General features: G+C 54.4%; 1 protein-coding gene across 7 annotated transcripts in view; it reads left to right on the top strand.

The window, feature by feature from the left end:
* Positions 1-22: 22 nt before the first annotated feature.
* Positions 23-17,564, top strand: part of KIF21B (kinesin family member 21B) — a 61,054-nt gene continuing 43,512 nt past the window's right edge. For 6 of the 7 annotated variants that reach the window (XM_030929848.1, XM_030929846.1, XM_030929852.1 and 3 more), the window contains exons 1-3: positions 23-394; positions 14,305-14,527; positions 14,846-15,028. In XM_030929848.1, coding sequence (XP_030785708.1) covers positions 354-394; positions 14,305-14,527; positions 14,846-15,028 — 447 coding nt within the window. In that variant the 5' untranslated portion in view covers positions 23-353. The remainder of the gene's footprint in view (positions 395-14,304; positions 14,528-14,845; positions 15,029-17,564) is intronic. The other variant, XM_030929864.1, reaches the window with a different exon arrangement.

Genomic DNA, 17,564 nt, shown 5'->3' with positions numbered 1-17,564 from the left:
CGGATCGGCCCCCGCCCCCTTTGTTCGCGCTGCGGCGGGAGGTGGCTGCCGGGTGGGAGGTGTGTGCGCGTGTGCCGCGCCGTAGGGAGCGGCGGGTCGCGCCGCCGGCTGTCAGGTAGCTCCGCGCCGCCGCCCGATGGCGCAAGGAGGCGCGCGGGCCCAGCCCCGGGGGGCCGGCCGCGGGTGAGCCCCTCGGCCTGCAGCCCGCGAGCATGTCACCTCCAGCCGCCGCCGCCTCAGCCTCTGCCAGCAGCGCCCGCGCCCCCGCCTCCCGCAGCCGCAGCCGCTGCCTCGGGCATTGGCCCCCAGACCCCCGCCTCTGATCCACGCCCAGACCCTAGAGCCAGAGGGCCATGGCCGGCCAGGGGGACTGCTGCGTCAAGGTGGCCGTCAGGTAGGGACCCGGGGCAGGGAAGGGGGCGCGCGGAGAGGGCTCGGGCTTTGTCTCGCGTGGGCTTTGGGCGGGGGGCGCGGGCACCGCTCGGGCTGGAGCCTGCACTCCCGGGGGAGGGGCCGGCGTGGGACGGGATGGAGGGCGCCGCGCGCTGGCCAGGCTGCCGCCGGGGAGTAGCGACCCCGCGGACTACTGCAAGGTGGCTTTGTTTGGGTGATAATTTTGGGTCCCTCTTGGGAGCCCTTAATGATCAGAAAATCGAATAAACAAGGAAATCCGGTATTTCACACCCAGCCCTGGCTCAGGCCGGAGCGTCTGTGTGTTTCCTCTTCGCCTCCCCACGAGGCTGCTGTCTCATACGGGGATACCAGAGGGAAATTTCCCCCTCATCCACGCGAGTCAGCTAGTTATGTGCTCTTGGTCCAGCTAGCAAAGGCAGCACACCCGCCCTGGGAGCCAGATCTGCAGACAAAGATCGGGTGCGGGGACCAACGGAAAACCTGCGATGATGCCTTGGCCTTCTGTGGGAAGTCAATGGCCTTCGGGGAGAATCTTGCCACTCCTGTCCCAAGAGGAGATGGGGCTAGGAAGGGAGGAAGAGGTGTATCTGAGGTGCTTCCCTCTGAGAGGGCAGGAGGGTGTGATGTGGATGCCCCATCCTCAGACACTCAGATAAAATTGAGCAGGGGGGGTTGCCTAGACTTATCTGGGGTTCCATTCTGAACAGCTCTGGGACTTGAGCCGGCAAAAATGAGACAGGGAGAGGACATGGCTGGGTGGGTTCTATTGGGAGGGGTACACAAAGGTGCAGGAGCAGGAAATGCTGTGAAATTGAGCCATCTGTGTTCTTTGTGCTGGGTGGAGACGCTTTACACCTCACCACCTCTCCCAGTTTTTGCTTTGGGTTTTTCTCTTTGAAAGGGGTGTATTGGCAGCAGCGTGCCAATCTGGGGCTGCTCACCAAGGTAGGGGTGTGGAAGGAACGTCTATCTCTGCCCCAGCCCTGTATGATGAAGGGGCCGGGGGATTGTCCAGGTCTAGGGTAGGTCTCTCAGGTCTCTAGATCCCTTGGATCATATGTGACCCAGATTCCAGGGACCCGGGAAGGTTGCTCCTAGACAGTCAGAGATGGCAAGGAAAAAGCTTTCCTCTTCCTGCCCCAGGGCAGATGCCCCTCGCCACAGCCACCTGTCCAGCCCTCTGCAGCCCAGAGAGGAGCTGACACTGATCAGTGCTCAGCTGGAGGGAAGGAGATTGAGGCGCCCCCACCCATGCACCCTAGGCAGCACTCAAGAATCACTTGAGAACAGCTTTCCTGGCCCTGAGCAGCCAGAGAGACAAAGAGGAGCCCTGCAGGTGCCTGGTGGGCTGGCTGGGGCGGGGCCAGGCTGCTACTGGGGCTGACATTGCAGCAGGATCTTGTGGAGGTCGAGGGAGGGTTGCATGGCTGGGGGTGGGAGTGAGAAATGTAAATATGGCATCTGCAGCAGATTGAGAGAGTCCGAGAACACCATAAAAGGGAAATGAAGCTCTGGCCCCTCTGGCCCCCACCCATTGTGAACGATGACTGGGAAGGAAGGGGCTTGGGGGTGCCCTTTCCACAGGGGGGGTTTCCTTTAGATTCCATCTTGCTGGAGAGAGCTAAACAAAGGCCCCCACCTCTGTTCAGGGTCTCCAGGCTGGACTGGGGTGAAAAGATGTGGGTCTTCCACCCGGGGAGCCTCATGGAATTGGCACAGTTAGGATAAGCTGATGTTCTCTTCCCACTGCCACCTCTAGAAGCTTCCCGGGACCCTTTCTGCAGAGAAGGGATCATGTCTGCCCTCTGCACCCAGTTCACGGCGATGTGTGTCATCTCTGGTTCCCAGTCAGATTGCCCTAAGTGGGGGCAAAGTTGCTGATCTGTATGGGGGGGTGGGGCATTTGAGCATCGGAAGTCAGGCTTTCAGGGTCTCCGGGAAGGTGAGGGCCCCACCCACTCCTCCCCTCCCACCCCAGCATGAGCGCCCAGTCCCAGCACACGCCAGACCTCAATGGGCAGCCGGCCGTGGAAGGCAGACGATGTCTGGACAGAACCCAGTTTCTAATCAGAGAGCTTAGGACTGAGCTGGGGCTGGGCTGGGCTGGGAAGGAGAGCAGATGGTGCCAGTGACGGGCTGTAGGGGGAGTTCTCCTTGTTTTTAGATCCTCTTCTACCCCTCCTCCCCTGCAGCACCCCCAGAAATCACTTCTCTCACCTGAAAGACTGGGTGGTGGGCTGCACTAGAGTAGAGCATTTATGGGAAGGGCAAGGCTTGTCCAGGGTCTAGTCCAACCCCAGGGCTCACTACCTCCTGCCAGGTCCGGCTGTCTTTCTGACTTTATGGAAGTCCTTTCTTGTATCCAACTGAAGTGCTTTCTGAATTTCCATAAGAATAACTTGTACTGAGCCTGGAGTCCAACTCTTCAGACAAGGAAGACCAGGAATGAGACAGGCGTGGTCTGATGTGTTTGTGTGTGTGTGTGTGTGTGTGTGTGTGTGTAGAGGAGAGAGGCCCCAGGACCATTAGACAAGGTGAGAAGTGCCAGGCCCAAGGCCCTTGGCCTTGCAATCTGTTTGGGATGAGGAGATCGAAGCTGGCTGGCTGTGGAATGCTTCAGTGAAGGCCTGGGCTCCTGGAGAGCCGGAGGAGGAAACTTTCAGGACCTGGGTCTCGGGGTAAGGGAAGAAGGTCCAGGGGTGAGCAGACCCCAAAAGCCCTACCTTGTGGCCTCCCCAGCTAGATGGAATCTGGCCCATCTGTCCCTGAACCCAGGCTAGTCGGCTTTGCACCAAGGGATTCCCAGGCTGGCCTCTCCAGCCTGCCTTGTGATCCCTTTATCCATTAATCCCCTTGTACTGTAAAGATTCTCAGCTTCCTGGGCTGGACTAGAACTGGCCGTTACCTGGGGGAGGAGTTGTGTAACAAGGCTAGAGAGAGGTGGGGCGGAGCTGTGACCTGCCCCAGGCTGCAGAGATACAGGCCTGACAAATGTGGGGAGAAAGGGGTAGCTGTTAAGAAATGCAAGTTGGCAAAATTAAAATTGGGGAAGGAAGCCAAGTCACATGGAAGTTTGTTTAAGACCCTTTCATGTCCCCAGCTCTGAGCCCCCACCATGAGGGGAGACCTCGGTGTTGCCTAGCCCCCTCCCCTCTTATCTCTGCCTGGCTTCCCTATGCTTCCTTCCTTTAGTCTGCTTGGCCGGCCCAGCATCCATCTGTTGAGACTACAGGGTTAAGTAGGGGATAGGGAGGGGTTTGAGGGGGGTCCAAGGGACCCAGGGACAATGTTAGATTGTACCCCTGCCCTCTCCCATTTGGGTTCTCTAGCTGCAGTTATTTCCCTAGTTCTAGGTTACTCTGAAATCTTGGTCAATGACTGTCTGAATTTTGAACCAAGAGCAGTGGTGGCTTGGGAGAGAAAGACTAAAGAAGACAGAAGAAACCGTAGGGGAATGGGCATTTGGGGTGCCTTCCGAGTCCCAAAACCAGTCAGTGCCAATCAATGCCACCTGTGTCCAGTTTACAGCTCTCGGAAACAGGCCCATACAGGGCCTCATGTGGACTGTGTGGAGACCTGAGAATCTTGGTGCTGGCCTCCTGCTGCAGAAATAGGGTTTATGTCATCATAAGGAAGTGGAGTGTAGTAACCACAGGCCCCGGAAACCTCCCCCTCCACCACCCAGCCTGACTGCCTGATTGGATCTCAGCTTTTGAAAACCTACAAGTGGAGGTGGGGCGGGGCCCAGGCCAGGGCCAGGGAGGTGCCAGAGGTTATATGTGCCTGGCATGCTTATTTTTGCAACCCTGGGGGCAAAGGGCAGGGCAGGAGCTGATGCAGTTCATCTACTGGCTGCGTCATGGGCGCCTTCCCTGTTTGTCTTTGTGGGCCTCAGTTTTACCCACTGGAAAATGGGAACAGCCACTGTGTTCTGGTTTGTTCATTTGTGAAGAGCAGTGGCTTGGAGAAAGGCATAAAATCTTTGGAGGGAATAAAACGCAGAGTAGATTCCTGAGGAATTGAATATAAATAAAATGTTTTTTAAAAAATAGGCCCTAGGCCAGGCGCAGTGGCTCATGACTGTAATTCCAGCACTTTAGGATGCCGAGGCAGGTGGATCACAAGGTCAGGAGTTCAAGACCAGTCTGACCAATATGGGGAAACCCCGTCTCTGCTAAAAATACAAAAATTAGACGGGCATGGTGGCGTGTGCCTGTAGTCCCAGCTACTCAGGAGGCTGAGACAGGAGAATCACTTGAACCTGGGAGGCGGAGGTTGCAGTGAGCCGAGATTGCGCCACTGCACTCCAGCCTGGGTGACTAAGCAAGATTCCGTCTCAAAGATAAAATAAAATAAAATAGGCCCTAATGTAAGTGTACCTAAGAGATGTCTCTGCAGTTTAAGCTTTAGTGAACTATTTAGTAAATTGAATTCACCCCCAATCCTTTGATTAATATATTAATTTAGAGCAGAATGCATGGTATGATGGATAGGAGTATGAACCAGGAGGTAGCTAGGCACTATAATGTATTGAACATTGGCTTGGGAGAGAAAGACTAAAGAAGACAGAAGAAACCGTAGGGGAATGGGCATTTGGGGTGCCTTCCGAGTCCCAAAACCAGGCACTTACAGTGCCTGCAGCATCCTATTCAACTGGCCAGGTGACTTATTCCCATCATATAGATGTGCAAACACAGGTGGTACATGGAGGAGGCTGGATTTAAACCCAGGGTATTCTCAGTTGTGAACACATGCTCTTCATGCAACTGTAAGCTGCCTCCTAATTGAGGTAATTAGCTGTGTTCTTGAAGTCTCTATGCCTCAGTTTCTTCAAATGCTTTACTACACACAGTGGCCGTAAACATGAATGTGGGAAAGTGAAAATGGGAAGGCACATGGTGCTGTACAGATGTGTGGCAGGGCTGAGGCTGTCCAGATTCTCCGGTATGGGATTGCTTAGCAGCGTGAGACTGCCTGGCACCACCACGGTCCTAGCTCCTAAATCCGTGCTGTCATCATTTGTGTTTGGGGAGCTTCTCCCACCGCACTCTCCCTTTCTTAGATCGCTGCAGCCATCCCTGGCATGTGTCTTCCTGCCTGAATTCCACCTTGGCACTCTCTCAAGAAGGATATTCTGGGGGCAGCCAAGTCTTTTGCTGGCCCCCCACCTCACACACACCAAAGGGCAGAACCCAGTGTGTGCTGGGTCTCCTAGCCTTTCATTTTACCCTCTAGAAAGTATTGAGAACATTGACGAGGAAAGCAATGTCTTCTCTGCCCCTCCCTCTTAGAACAGCCGGAGGGGCACTGAGAGGGCCCTGGGCTAGGTGGGGGTTAGAGGTTGCTTCCCTGCCATGAGGGAAGCTGGATTGGAATGGCTCTTCCTTGGCCACAGAGACCCCCCCCTCGATCCCTATGTGAAGCTCCAGGGCAGGCGGCAGCAGTGTTGGCTGCAGTGCTCTGTTTCTGGAGGACTTTCTCTCACCTCCAGCTGCTCTGGGGTATGGAAAGGCAATCATGCTGCCATCCCATCCCCAAATGCCCGAGTGTCTATCCCTCTGCCTTCCTGAGGTGAAGCCCCCTGTCCTTTATGAAGGCTGGTCTGGTCCCACCTAAGGCTGACTTAAGGTGCACCCAGGAGAGCTATCCTGCATACAGTGTGGGCAGGGGGCCAGGGCCAGTGTGGTGGGGAGAGGCTCGCTGCCCTCCACAGCCAGCCTCCTGTTGCTCTGCATTCCTCAGCAGGAAAGCATCCCCAGGGCCCAGTCCCCACTGGCCGTCCCCCACCAGATGCAGATGCCGATGCCGTCACAGCTCTGGGCTCTGGGTGAAGCCTGACTCTGCAGCATCTCCTGTCTCTGGGGAGGTCATGGGAAACCCCTGCCAGATGCCCCGAGATGGGGGTGGGACAGGGAGAGTGGCGCTGTAGCACAGCTGAGCAGTACTTCCCTGGGCTGGGCTCACCCTCTTCCCAGGCCCCAGAGATGGAGGAGTCTGACCCTGGCCCAGGAAGTTCCTGGCTCCTGCTCACAGCCAGGCTTGTGCGGCCAATGGCAGGCTGGGGATATATCCAACTCAGGACAGGGTCTGGCCCCTTCTCTCAGCCCCTCCTGCATATCCCTGCTCCCTGGCTTCTGATATTTCACCCCAGTCTCCTTGCTGGCCTGATTCCTCTGCACAGCTGAGATCCTGATGCCCTGGAGGGCCACAGACAACAGGACTCTCAAGGTGCCTCATGGGAGGCACCCCCTCCCCTGTTAGCCTGCCTGACCCTTGGCATTACTCAGAAGCCAGTGGCCAAGACCCTAGGAAGAACTGAAAGAGTAAGGTCAAGGACACTCAAGAGGAGGGGGTAGGGTCAGAGTCCTGAACCCCAAGCATCCCAAGCTGACACCCCAAGGTTTTCCTGGAGTATCACATCCAGGACGGGAATGTGATTGGGGACAGAAATCAGGCAGAGAGGGTTGACAGACTGCTTTCACCATGCCGACCAAGGCCTCCTAAACCCATGCCCTTTGGCTCCATAATACAAAGCCTTCTTGTTTGGGGGTTCAGAGTCCTGAGGGCAGTCTCAGGAGGGCTGACCTGGGGAAGGGTCTGAGAGGCCAGGAGAGGGACAAAGGGGAGGGCAACAAGACCCTCTGGCTGTCGCAGAGCTCTGATGGCACTGCCCCCGATAGTGCTGGGCTCTCCCCACACCTTACCCCTGCAGCTAAAAGGGCAAGCACCCCAAATTGGATCTTGCCACCCTGTTTTATAGAAGACTGGCCTCTATGGGAAGATGATTTGTCTGGGCTAAGTCAGCTAAAAGCCCCCGGGGTGTCTGGGAGCCAGACTCCCCTGAGAGCAGGGATTTTGCTTTCAGCCGCCTTCCCCAGAACTGGCAGGCTGCCATGGGGAGGAGGAGAGGAGGCTCATTAAAGTGGGGGTATAGATGTCCTCTTTCTGCCACAGAGGAAAACCGCCTTCCTCTGACAGGGAGGCAGCCTCCTGGGTTCCTGACTCCGTACTTCTCCCTGCTCCAGGCTTCAGCTTTCTTAACATGAAACAGGGAAAACGCTTTCCCAGCAGACAGCTTGTGGTACTGCTGGCAGCTGTCGGTAGGATCAGTCCGGGAGGTTCTCTGAAGGGATCGTTTTTCTCCAAGCCAACCTCTTTCCTGCCCTGGTGCAGAGCTGCTTGGTGAATGCTTCAGGATTGGGCACTGGCAGGTTTGGTTTGAATTTCGTCTCCACCATTACAAATTGTGTGACTTTGAGCCTGCTAAATTTCACCTGCTGAGCCTTAGTAACATGGGGCACATATCCCCAGCTTCACAGGGTTGTCTTAACACATTACATGTGTTCATGTACATAAAGGAGCTTGGCACATAGGCTCTCAAAAAGTATTAGGTAGTGTGTGTCCTCATCAGAAAAGACCTAGGTGGTGAAGAACACATAGAACAAGGCAAGAGGGATATCAATGACGAATGATTTCTGAGGAAGAAGACTCCACAGACCCCTCCAGCCTCTCCTCTCCCAGCCTTAATCATCTTTGCAAGGAGGAAGTTCTCTTTACTAGCTTATCTAAATCCCTCCTGCTGCTGCTGAGTTCCCCTTTGATCTTTCCCTGTCACTGACGAGGAAGAGCTGGTGCCTGGTAAGTCACCACATAGCTAAGTGACCCCTGTGTGCCAGACAGACTAGCCATCACTGGGCTTCTCTCTGTGTCCCCTCCATACACTCACACATCTGCCACAGAGGATGCAGAGGCTTGGCTCTGCTCTGCTCCGCTGCCCAGGCTGGAGCCAGGCATGCCAATTGGAGGCTGGGCACAAGCAGAGGTCATGGAATCAGGGCAAACATTGCTTTTCCCTTTAGGCTTGCTGACTTTGCAGTCCCTCCCTGGGCTGTCTTACCAGCTTCTAGGAGCTCCTTTTCAAGATTCCAGAAAGGCATCAGGGGTCTTATAGGAGAAAAGAGCAGATATGCTTTTAGCCCCCTGGGGCTTTTTCTGAAGGGACTAACATTTTGGCCATCTGAAAAGGTGATTCTAGTCCAGCTCTCTGGTTCTTCTCAAAGCCTTTGAGGTAGGGAAGAGGGTGTCTGCCAGCCTAAAAGTCCCTGAAGTGCAAATTACACACAAGTGGGCAGCTGCGAGCATGCCAGTTCTCCCCAGATTTCCCCTGGATTGAATCTTCAGGGCTGATGGCTAATAAAGATGAAAACCTTTTTACATATTAGCTATGTGACCTTGAACCGAGTTATCAGTTTCTCTGTGCCCTCATTTGTAAATTAAGGGCAAAAATACCCACCTTAGAACTAAATGATATAATGTAATGACCTAACATGTGCAAAGCACCTTAGATAGTGTCTGTGAGAGGCAGTCTTGGCTCTATAAATGTGTTGGTGGCAACTAATTGAGGAAGTTTAGTAAGCCAAGTGTGATGGTGTTACCATTACTAGCAAGGAAAAGGCATCAGGAATCACAGATCATGCACCATAGTTGTAAGAAATTCTTGGATTCTGGTTAGCTGTTTTAATACCATAGCCTGTGACCTCTCATCAGTGAGAAGACAGACCCTTCAAGTGGAAAGAGCCTGGGACTGCACCAATGGGGACCTCAGTGTAAAGATTTGGGGGTAGCTTAGTTAGGAGCCAAGGGAGGCACCCTAGCCAGCTGATTGGGTGGGACTGACTTCACCTAAGAAGCTGAGCCAACCCCTAGGAGCCCAAGGTCACTGGGCAGAGCTCCTGGGAGGGCTGATTGGTGGGCTTTGTGTGATGTCATTAAGGAGGAGGTTGGGGATGATGCCCAGCTAGCGCCATCCTCCCCCTCCTAAGCCGCGGGATACTGTGCGGGGCTCATGGCACGTGCCGGATGTGCCCAGTCGGTACCCTTTGCAGTTTTCTCTCCTTGGCAGTCTCTCAGCATACCCCTGAGCTGCCTCCTCCCTGTCTCCTCTGTCCTCCCCTTCCGCCCCGTCCTCCTGGCTCCTCTAAGAGCCGAGGATCCGCTGAGCTCAGCTCTTCCTGCAGCTCTGCGCTCCGGGCTCGCAGCCTTTGTCCCGCTTCCACTGCAGGCACCCAGCGGGTCAGGGGCAGGGGGTGGGGGTCAGCCTGGGAGGAGGGGACTCTCCAGCCGCCCGCACGTCCCTGGCCTCCGCGTGCGCGTTTCTCCCGGGGTGGGGGACGGCTTCCCACATCACACCCGCTCCTGCTCAATTGTGAACAGAGGAAGCTCAGCAACTTCGCTGCGTGTGCCAGATCCTGCCTCTGAAAAGCTCCGGGCCCTTTCTCCTCGCTCTGGCTCCCGCTCTACCCGCCGCTCAGCCTCTGGATTGCCAAGTGGCAAATAGGCCCGGCTCTGTTCTGGGAGATTCCGGGGGCCTTTCCGAGTGGAGCTGTCCAGCCGGCCCTCCCTCCTGGCAGAACCTTGAGAAGGGATGGAAGGAAGATTGGAGAGGTGGGGCCTGGGGTGAGATGCCCTCCAGGTACCCTGGGCAGAAATGACACTAGATGTTTGGGCAGCAAACCTTTACTGACAGAAACAGGCAGCTGGCCTGTGGGCCACAATTTGCTAATTTGATTTTTAAAATACTGCACTAAGTTGTAATTTATCTTGATTACTGAGGTTTTTCCTTGCCTCCTTAAATTTTGTACTGAGGGTGAATGCCTCACCCTAGTCCTGGCTCTGGTCCACAGCCTCTAGGGCCTGTATTTTAGTTGGAAGACCCTAAAGGCCACATGCAGTGGCTCATGCCTGTAATCCCAGCACTTTGTGAGGCCAAGGCAGGAGGATCACTTAAGCGCAGGAGTTTGAGACAAGCCAAGGCAACATAGTGAGACCCTGTCACTGCAAAAACATTTTAAAAAGGAAGACCTTAGAGAGCCTTGACCCCCCCATCGCATGTCCCCAGGGAGGAAAAGGACTGTTAGGTGGTACCCATCCTTGCCACACTGCTTCTTCCTTCTGCTTATCTGGGGCCAAGTGGGCCACTGTCGCTTTGAGGGCACCCCACAGAAGTGACCTCACCAAGGGTGGGGCCGGGAGAAGACGCTGCTGGAGGGGTGGGCAATGGAGTTCTTAGAAAGTTGAAAGCGGGAACAAACCTTCTAGATAACTTAGAAGGAAGCAGTGGCTCATAAACCACAAGAGAGTCAGGGTAGAGGCTTGGCAAGGAACCTGGTCTCTTGTTTCCCAGCCCTCTTGTCTCCTGTTTGTGGGGCATCAGTTTGAATTTGCCACCAGGCAGGGTGTGGTGAAGAGTGAACCCAGGATGACTGAGACAGTGTCTGCCACCACCAAACTGTGAGCACTCAAAGGCAAGGCAAGCCTGATGCCCAGCCCTGCACATATGTGAGCAGACATGCAGGACTCCTTCTAGAGAGCCCCCCTGGCTCTGATGGAGGTGGTGTGGAATGAAGTTTATTTAGCGATTTTAGGATTAAGAGTTTTCAGCTGGGCATGGTAGCGCACGCCTATAATCCCACTTTGGGAGGCCGAGGTGGGAGAATCGCTTGAGCTCAGGAGTTCGAGACAGACCTGGGCAACAGGGCAAAACATCTCTATAAAAAATACAAAAATTAGATGGGCATGGTGGTGCATGCCTGTAGTCCCAGCTACTTGGGAGGCTAAGGTGGGAGGATCACCTGAGCCCAGGAGGCTGAGGCTGTAGTGAACCATGATTGCGCCACTGGATTCCACCCTGGAGCAACAAAGTGAGACCCTGTCTCAAAACCATACATACATACATGCATGCATACATACATACATACATACATAGAGTTTTCTGACAGAAAGCAGCTTGAGGAGTGGAAGGGCATTCAGTCAGCCACATCAGGAGTTGATGCCCAACTTCGCTGTATTTACTGTGTGTGTGGCTTAACCACTTCAAATCTCAGCCTTCCTTGCTGGAGAATGGGGATCTAAATCCTCAGGTCATAGCATCACTTAAACGAGGTAACCTGTGGAGGTGCCTGACCCAGTGCTAGCACATGGAGAGCATCCCTGGTATCTTAGCTTTCCTTTGCTTCCATTTCCATTTATTCATTCAGTCAGTCCAACACTCTCTCCCTCTTCCAGGTAAGTTGCTTTGGGAATTGGTGACTCAACCAGGGTCCATGCCCCCTGTCTCCCAGCCAGTATCAGTTTCTCTGGGTGACACTGCTCAGGCATGCTCACCTGCACCCTGACAAAGTAGTCTGGTGCTACTTTGAGTTGACCAGCATTGGGTGGATGTCTCTGACTACAAAGACCCTCACCTCAGGATGTGTTGGGTCAAAATAGGGTCCCAGGGTGAATGCCCAACTGACCCCACAACTCCTGGACCCTAAAACCCTGGGTCTCCTCCTCTATATCCTCCCCGCCAGACTGTTCTGCCCACTCTCTTGATCCTGGCAGGCAGCCTCCCCAGGGGGTCAGGGGGCTGATTGCTGAAGCAGAAGCTGCCCCTCTCATTGAAGGGCTCTGACAAGCAGGGCTGTTGCTCCCCCTCCCCTGTTCCACTGTCTCCAGGGATGATGATTCGATTTTCTCCAATCGCCAACATTGCCATCTGCCTACAGTAATTAAATGGTATTTGAATTGAATCCAGAAATCCCACTTCAGGCAGCCACGTGGTAGGGAAGCTGTCTTCAGGAGCTGGTGCTAGCCAGCAGAGCTGGAGAGTCCTCAGAGGCGGCCCAGGCCAGGCCCTTGGTTTACCTAGGAATACCTGAATGCCCTGAGAGGAAGTGCTTCATCTTGGGCTCCACAAGCCCAGGGGCAGAGCCAGGTCTGAGAGCTAGATTCCTGTTTAGTACCTGTGTGCAATGCCATGCCCCTCCTTCTAAGGTTGCTCCCGCTCTCTCTCCCTGCACATAGGAGATGCTCTTTCTCCCTGGCGCTTTGAACCCTGGTCCTTAGAGACAGTGTAGCATAAGACCATTGAAAGGGCAGTGCATGCAGACTGCATAGGTTCAAGCCCTTGATCTGCTCCTGACTGTCTGTGACCTGTGACTCTGGCTGTGTGCCATTTCAGCTTCCTCATCCGTACATGAGGGTCATAATCCTCACCTCCCAGTGTTGTGAGGACCAAGAGTTAATCTATGGCAGTGTTTAGATGCTGCCTGGCATAGAGTGAGTGCTCAGTGTATGTCCGCTGCCATTATTAGCAGTAGAGGTAGAAGTAGAGGTGGGAGCCTTGCTGACCCTGAGCTCTTACTGGAGACTGGAATTTCTGGTCTGGAGGTCCAGACGGTTGAGCAAGAATCAGCCATTCTCTTCCCAGGCAGAAAAGCCAATTCAGTTGGGAAACAAAGAAGCTGGTCTCCCATTCCAATTTGGGTGAGACAGCTAGATAAATGTGGTGACCTCCTTTGGGCCTCCATCCCTTTTAGAGGAGAGCCATTGACCTATGAGGACCTGTTCACACCTTGGAAACACTTCTGGAGAAGGCCCAGACTCCCATCTGTGGGTAGGAACTGGGCCTGGTGTTGCTTACCCCCACTGCCTCCCTGCTGGGCTTTCCCCACCTCCCCAGTCCCCTTTAACTCCCTTGCTGTGGAAGTGCAGGCAACAGGCTCAGGTGAGCACTTTCCCCAGCCTACAGCTCTGAGTGGGCCTTGGGGGCTGGAGCAGCTGGGGACAGACAGGATGGCGACTTGGAGGCCCTAGACTCTGTGGCTAGGCGCCTCTGGGCCCAGGATGGGTGCTGGCTTGGCCCCTGGCATTGTTTCTTCTCTTGGTGAGTGTTGGCTTAGGGAGAGGAGGCCTGACAAGTAGCTCATTGTGAGTGCCTGCTGATGGACTGGCTTGTGTGAGCCCACGGGCATGAGAGCCTAACCCCCAGCCCCTTTTACTTTAGGGAGTTGGGGTGGGGGTGGTGCTTTCTGCCAATCCCTGTGCACGCATGCTTGCTGACTCCTGCTTGGTTGCCATGGGAACCTTGTCGTGGTGATGGCTGCTTGGGAGAGAGAGGAAGGGGTGGCTGGATGAAGACAGTTGTGTCAATGGCTGCCTCCTCACTCAGTCCTGATGCCACTTTTCTTCCTCTTTACAGGGAAGCCTGCCAGAATCTGGGTTGGGAGCGCACCCCAGGCTAGCCTGGTGTCCTTTCTAGAGGTCCCTGCCCTTCACAAGGGAACCTGGGACTTGACCTGGTCAGCCCCAGCTCTGCAGGTCTGACCCCTCCACTCCTGGAAAGGAAGCAGAGCTCAGGCCTGAGAATGTTTACCAGGCTCTGGCATCTGGGAAGGGTGTTCCTGGTCTGACGTCAGGGAGGGGAGCTCCTGGCCTCCTGCTTGCAGCCCTGATAGGCATTGGCAGAGGCTCTGGCCTCCTCTAGAACTTAGTCCTGGCTCTGGGAATGTGGCCCAGAGCTGTGGGAGCATCCAGTTCCTTCTCTTCCCCATCCTGGCCCTGTGCTTTGCATCCCCAGCAGTGGACAAGCCGCCTTCTCTCCCCTGACGAGATGCTAATTTCTAGGGCTTCCGGTCCAATCAGGAGTATGTGCTTTTATGTCACACAGACCTGGACATGGCACCATCACTTTCCATTATACACCCTTGGGCAGGGTCATTTAAACTCTCTCAGCTTCAGTTTTCTCATCTGTAAAATTAGGCAAATAATAGGTACGTCACAAGTTTATAGTGAAGAGTGCGTGAATTAATTTATGGAAAGTACTTTGAACACAGATCTGATATATACTGAATGCTCAATAAATGTTAACAACTGCTGTTTTGGTGATGTTGATATTGTTATTACTATCGTATTACAAAAGTTGCCCATTTCCTCTGGGGGCACCTAAGCTTCCTTCCTTTTCCTCTGGCTCATAGGGGAAGTGGCAGTTTGGCAGGCAGTGTGAGGGAGGGACCTGTGGCAGCCCCCTTCCGGCTGGGCCTGACCCAGGGCTCTCTCCATCCTGGGCAGGATCCGGCCCCAGCTGTCAAAGGAGAAGATTGAGGGCTGTCACATCTGTACCTCTGTTACGCCGGGAGAGCCCCAGGTCCTGCTGGGGAAGGACAAGGCCTTCACCTATGACTTTGTCTTCGACCTGGACACCTGGCAAGAACAGATCTATTCCACCTGTGTGAGCAAGCTCATCGAGGGCTGCTTCGAGGGCTATAATGCCACGGTGCTGGCCTATGGGCAGGTAAGCCATCTTCACGCCCACCTATGGCTGCTCCAGCCTCGGTCTCCCTGCATCCAATGGAAAGAAAGCTCCACCTTCAGAGCAGCTGAGACACAGCCTCAGGGTTTTGTCTATTGTCTAAGGAGGCCGCTGCACTGCTGGTTAGCAGAGGGAGGGCTGTTAGTCAGTGATTTCCCCAGAGTGTGGCTTCAGGACCAAGAAAGCAGCAGGGGAACCAGGCTGGGAGGTAGATGAGCTAAGGGGATTTGGCCCAGGTACAGGGCTTGCTGGTGTCCCCAAAGGGTGTGGGGTTACACCCTTCTATCTTTGCCAATGCAGACAGGGGCCGGGAAGACGTACACCATGGGCACTGGCTTTGACATGGCAACGTCGGAGGAGGAGCAGGGCATCATCCCGAGGGCCATCGCACACCTCTTTGGGGGCATTGCCGAGCGCAAGCGTCGGGCACAGGAGCAGGGCATGGCTGGACCTGAGTTCAAAGTCAGCGCCCAGTTTCTGGAGGTACTGTGGCCCCATAGGGCGGGCAGGTGGGAGGCTTGGTGGACGACAGGACCATGGAAGCCGGGCCTTCCCCCAGTGCAGTGGAATGAGCCCAGGGAAACATGGGGGCATCTCCAGGTGATAAATTCCTGCTACTGAAAGAATCCAAGCATGGGCTGGAGGACTACTTGGTGGGACACTGAAAATGGGTTCCTGCATCAGATGGCGCTTGAGTCGATGACCTGTATGATCCCTTCACACCCTGACAGGTTCTAGCTCTGACACTGATTAGCCTTGTGACCTTGGGCTAGTCATTTACCACACTGAGCCTCATCTGCAAAATGGGGTGATACCGGTTTCCTTAGGGTTTTGTGAGAACCCTGGCTCTCTCGCTTCCTTCTGGCCTTCTCTGGGTTCCCCCTCTGCCTCAGGGCAGCCTGTCCTGCCCCTTTGTGGCTCAGATGTTTCCTGGCCCCCTGAGTTTTCTCTTACCCCAGGGCAGAAAGGTCCTCCAGGAAAGGTCTTTCTGTGCACCTGGCCTTTCCTGTCTCTGGGAGAATGTCAGGCTCAGACTGTGGCAGCCAGGGAGGGGCTTTTAGTGGGGAGCAGGGGGTCTCTGTGCTCTTGACCACTGGGCCTGTGCTGAGCCCCTGCTCAGTAAGGGCGCTTATCCCATAAACCCTGCTGCTCTGATTGTCCAGGTCGCCTTCTGAGGGACGCATGTGGCCTTGGCCCTCTCCAGGCCTTCCCCAACGCCAGCCCCCGCCTCCCACAACACAGCTGCTCCCTCCTGGGCACACAGGTGGTGGCTTGTCCTCTAGGGTATCCTGCATTTTAGAATTCGGAGGTTTTCTTTGCCACTCTGGACTTTTGCTTCTGATAAATGGACTGCCTATGTGTGTGTGACTGTGTGTTCGTACCTGTGTGTGTGTGACATCTGTCTCTATGTGTGTGTCTCTGTGTCTTGTGTCTCTGTGTGTGTGTGTGTCTATGTGTCTGTGTGCACATCTTTGTGTATGTTTGTCTATGTGTGTCTGTGTGTGTGCATCTGTGTATGTGTGTGTCTGTGTATGTGTGTGTCTATGTGTCTCTGTGCATGTGCATCTGTGTCTGTGTGTGTGCCTGTGTGTGTGTCTATGTGTCTCTATGTGTGCGCGTCTGTGTCTGTGTGTGTGTGTGTGTCTCTGTGTGTGTGTGTGTGTCTCTGTGTGTGTGTGTCTATGTGTGGGTCTCTTTGTGTGTGTGTCTGTGTGTGTGTATGTGTCTGTGTGTCTGTGTGTGTGTGTGTCTCTGTGTCTGTGTGTGGGTGTGTGTGTGTCTGCCTGTGTGTGTGTCTGCCTGTGTGTGTCTGTGTGTCTGTGTGTCTCTGTGTCTGTATCTCTGTGTCTATGTGTGGGTGTCCGTGTGTGTGTCTGTCTGTGTGTGTCTGTGTGTGTGTGTCTCTGTGTCTGTGTGTGTCTGTGTGTGTGTCTCTGTGTCTGTGTGTGTGTGTCTCTGTGTGTGTGTGTGTCTCTGTGTGTGTGTCTGTGTGGGTGTCTGTGTGTGTGTGTCTCTGTGTGTGTGTGTGTCTCCGTGTCTGTGTGTATGTCTGTGTGTCTCTGTGTCTGTGTGTGGGTGTCTGTGTGTGTGTGTGTCTCTGTGTGTATCTGTGTGTGTATGTCTATGTGTCTCTGTATCTGTGTGTCTCTGTGTCTGTGTGTGTGTGTCTCTGTGTGTCTGTGTGTGGGTGTCTGTGTGTGGGTGTCTGTGTGTGTGTCTCTGTGTGTATCTGTGTGTGTGTGTCTATGTGTCTCTCTGTGTGTGTGTCTCTGTGTGTGTGTGTCGGTGTGTGTGTGTCTCTGTGTCTGTGTCTCTGTGTCTGTATGTGGGTGTCTGTGTGTCTCTGTGTGGGTCTGTGTGTCTCTGTGTGTGGGTCTCTGTGTCTGTGTCTATGTGTCTCTGTGTCTGTGTCTGTGTCTCTGTGTCTGTGTGTGGGTGCCTGTGTGTCTCTGTGTGTGGGTGTATCTGTGTGTGTCGGTGTGTGTGTGTCTGTGTGTCTCTGTGTCTGTGTGGGTGTCTGTGTGTGTGTGTCTGTGTGTGTGCATCTGTGTGTGTTGGTGTGTGTGTGTCCCTGTGTCTGTGTGTGTGTGTCTGTGTGTGTGTCTGTGTGTGTGTGTGTCTGTGTGTCTGTGTGTGTATGTGTGGTTCTCTGTGTGTGTCTGTGTGTCTGTGTGTGTGTCTGTGTGTCTGTGTCTGTGTGTGGGTGTGTGTGTCTGTGTGTGTGTGTCTGTGTGTGTGTATGTGTCTGTGTGTCTGTGTGTGGGTGTCTGTGTGTGTGTGTGTCTCTGCCTGTGTGTGTATCTGTGTGTCTGTGTGTCTCTGTGTCTGTGTCTCTGTGTCTATGTGTGGGTGTCCGTGTGTGTGTGTGTCTGTGTATGTGTCTGTGTGTGTGTGTATCTGTGTCTGTCTGTGTGTGTGTGTCTCTGTGTCTAAGTGTGTGTCTGTGTGTGTGTCTCTGTGTCTGTGTCTCTATGTCTATGTGTGTGTGTCTCTGTGTCTGTGTGTGTCTGTGTGTGGG

This window comes from Rhinopithecus roxellana, chromosome 1 (genome assembly GCF_007565055.1).
Source record: "Rhinopithecus roxellana isolate Shanxi Qingling chromosome 1, ASM756505v1, whole genome shotgun sequence".
In the NCBI taxonomy this organism is placed as follows: Eukaryota; Metazoa; Chordata; class Mammalia; order Primates; family Cercopithecidae; genus Rhinopithecus; species Rhinopithecus roxellana.
This window is presented reverse-complemented; position numbering and strand designations above follow the sequence as displayed.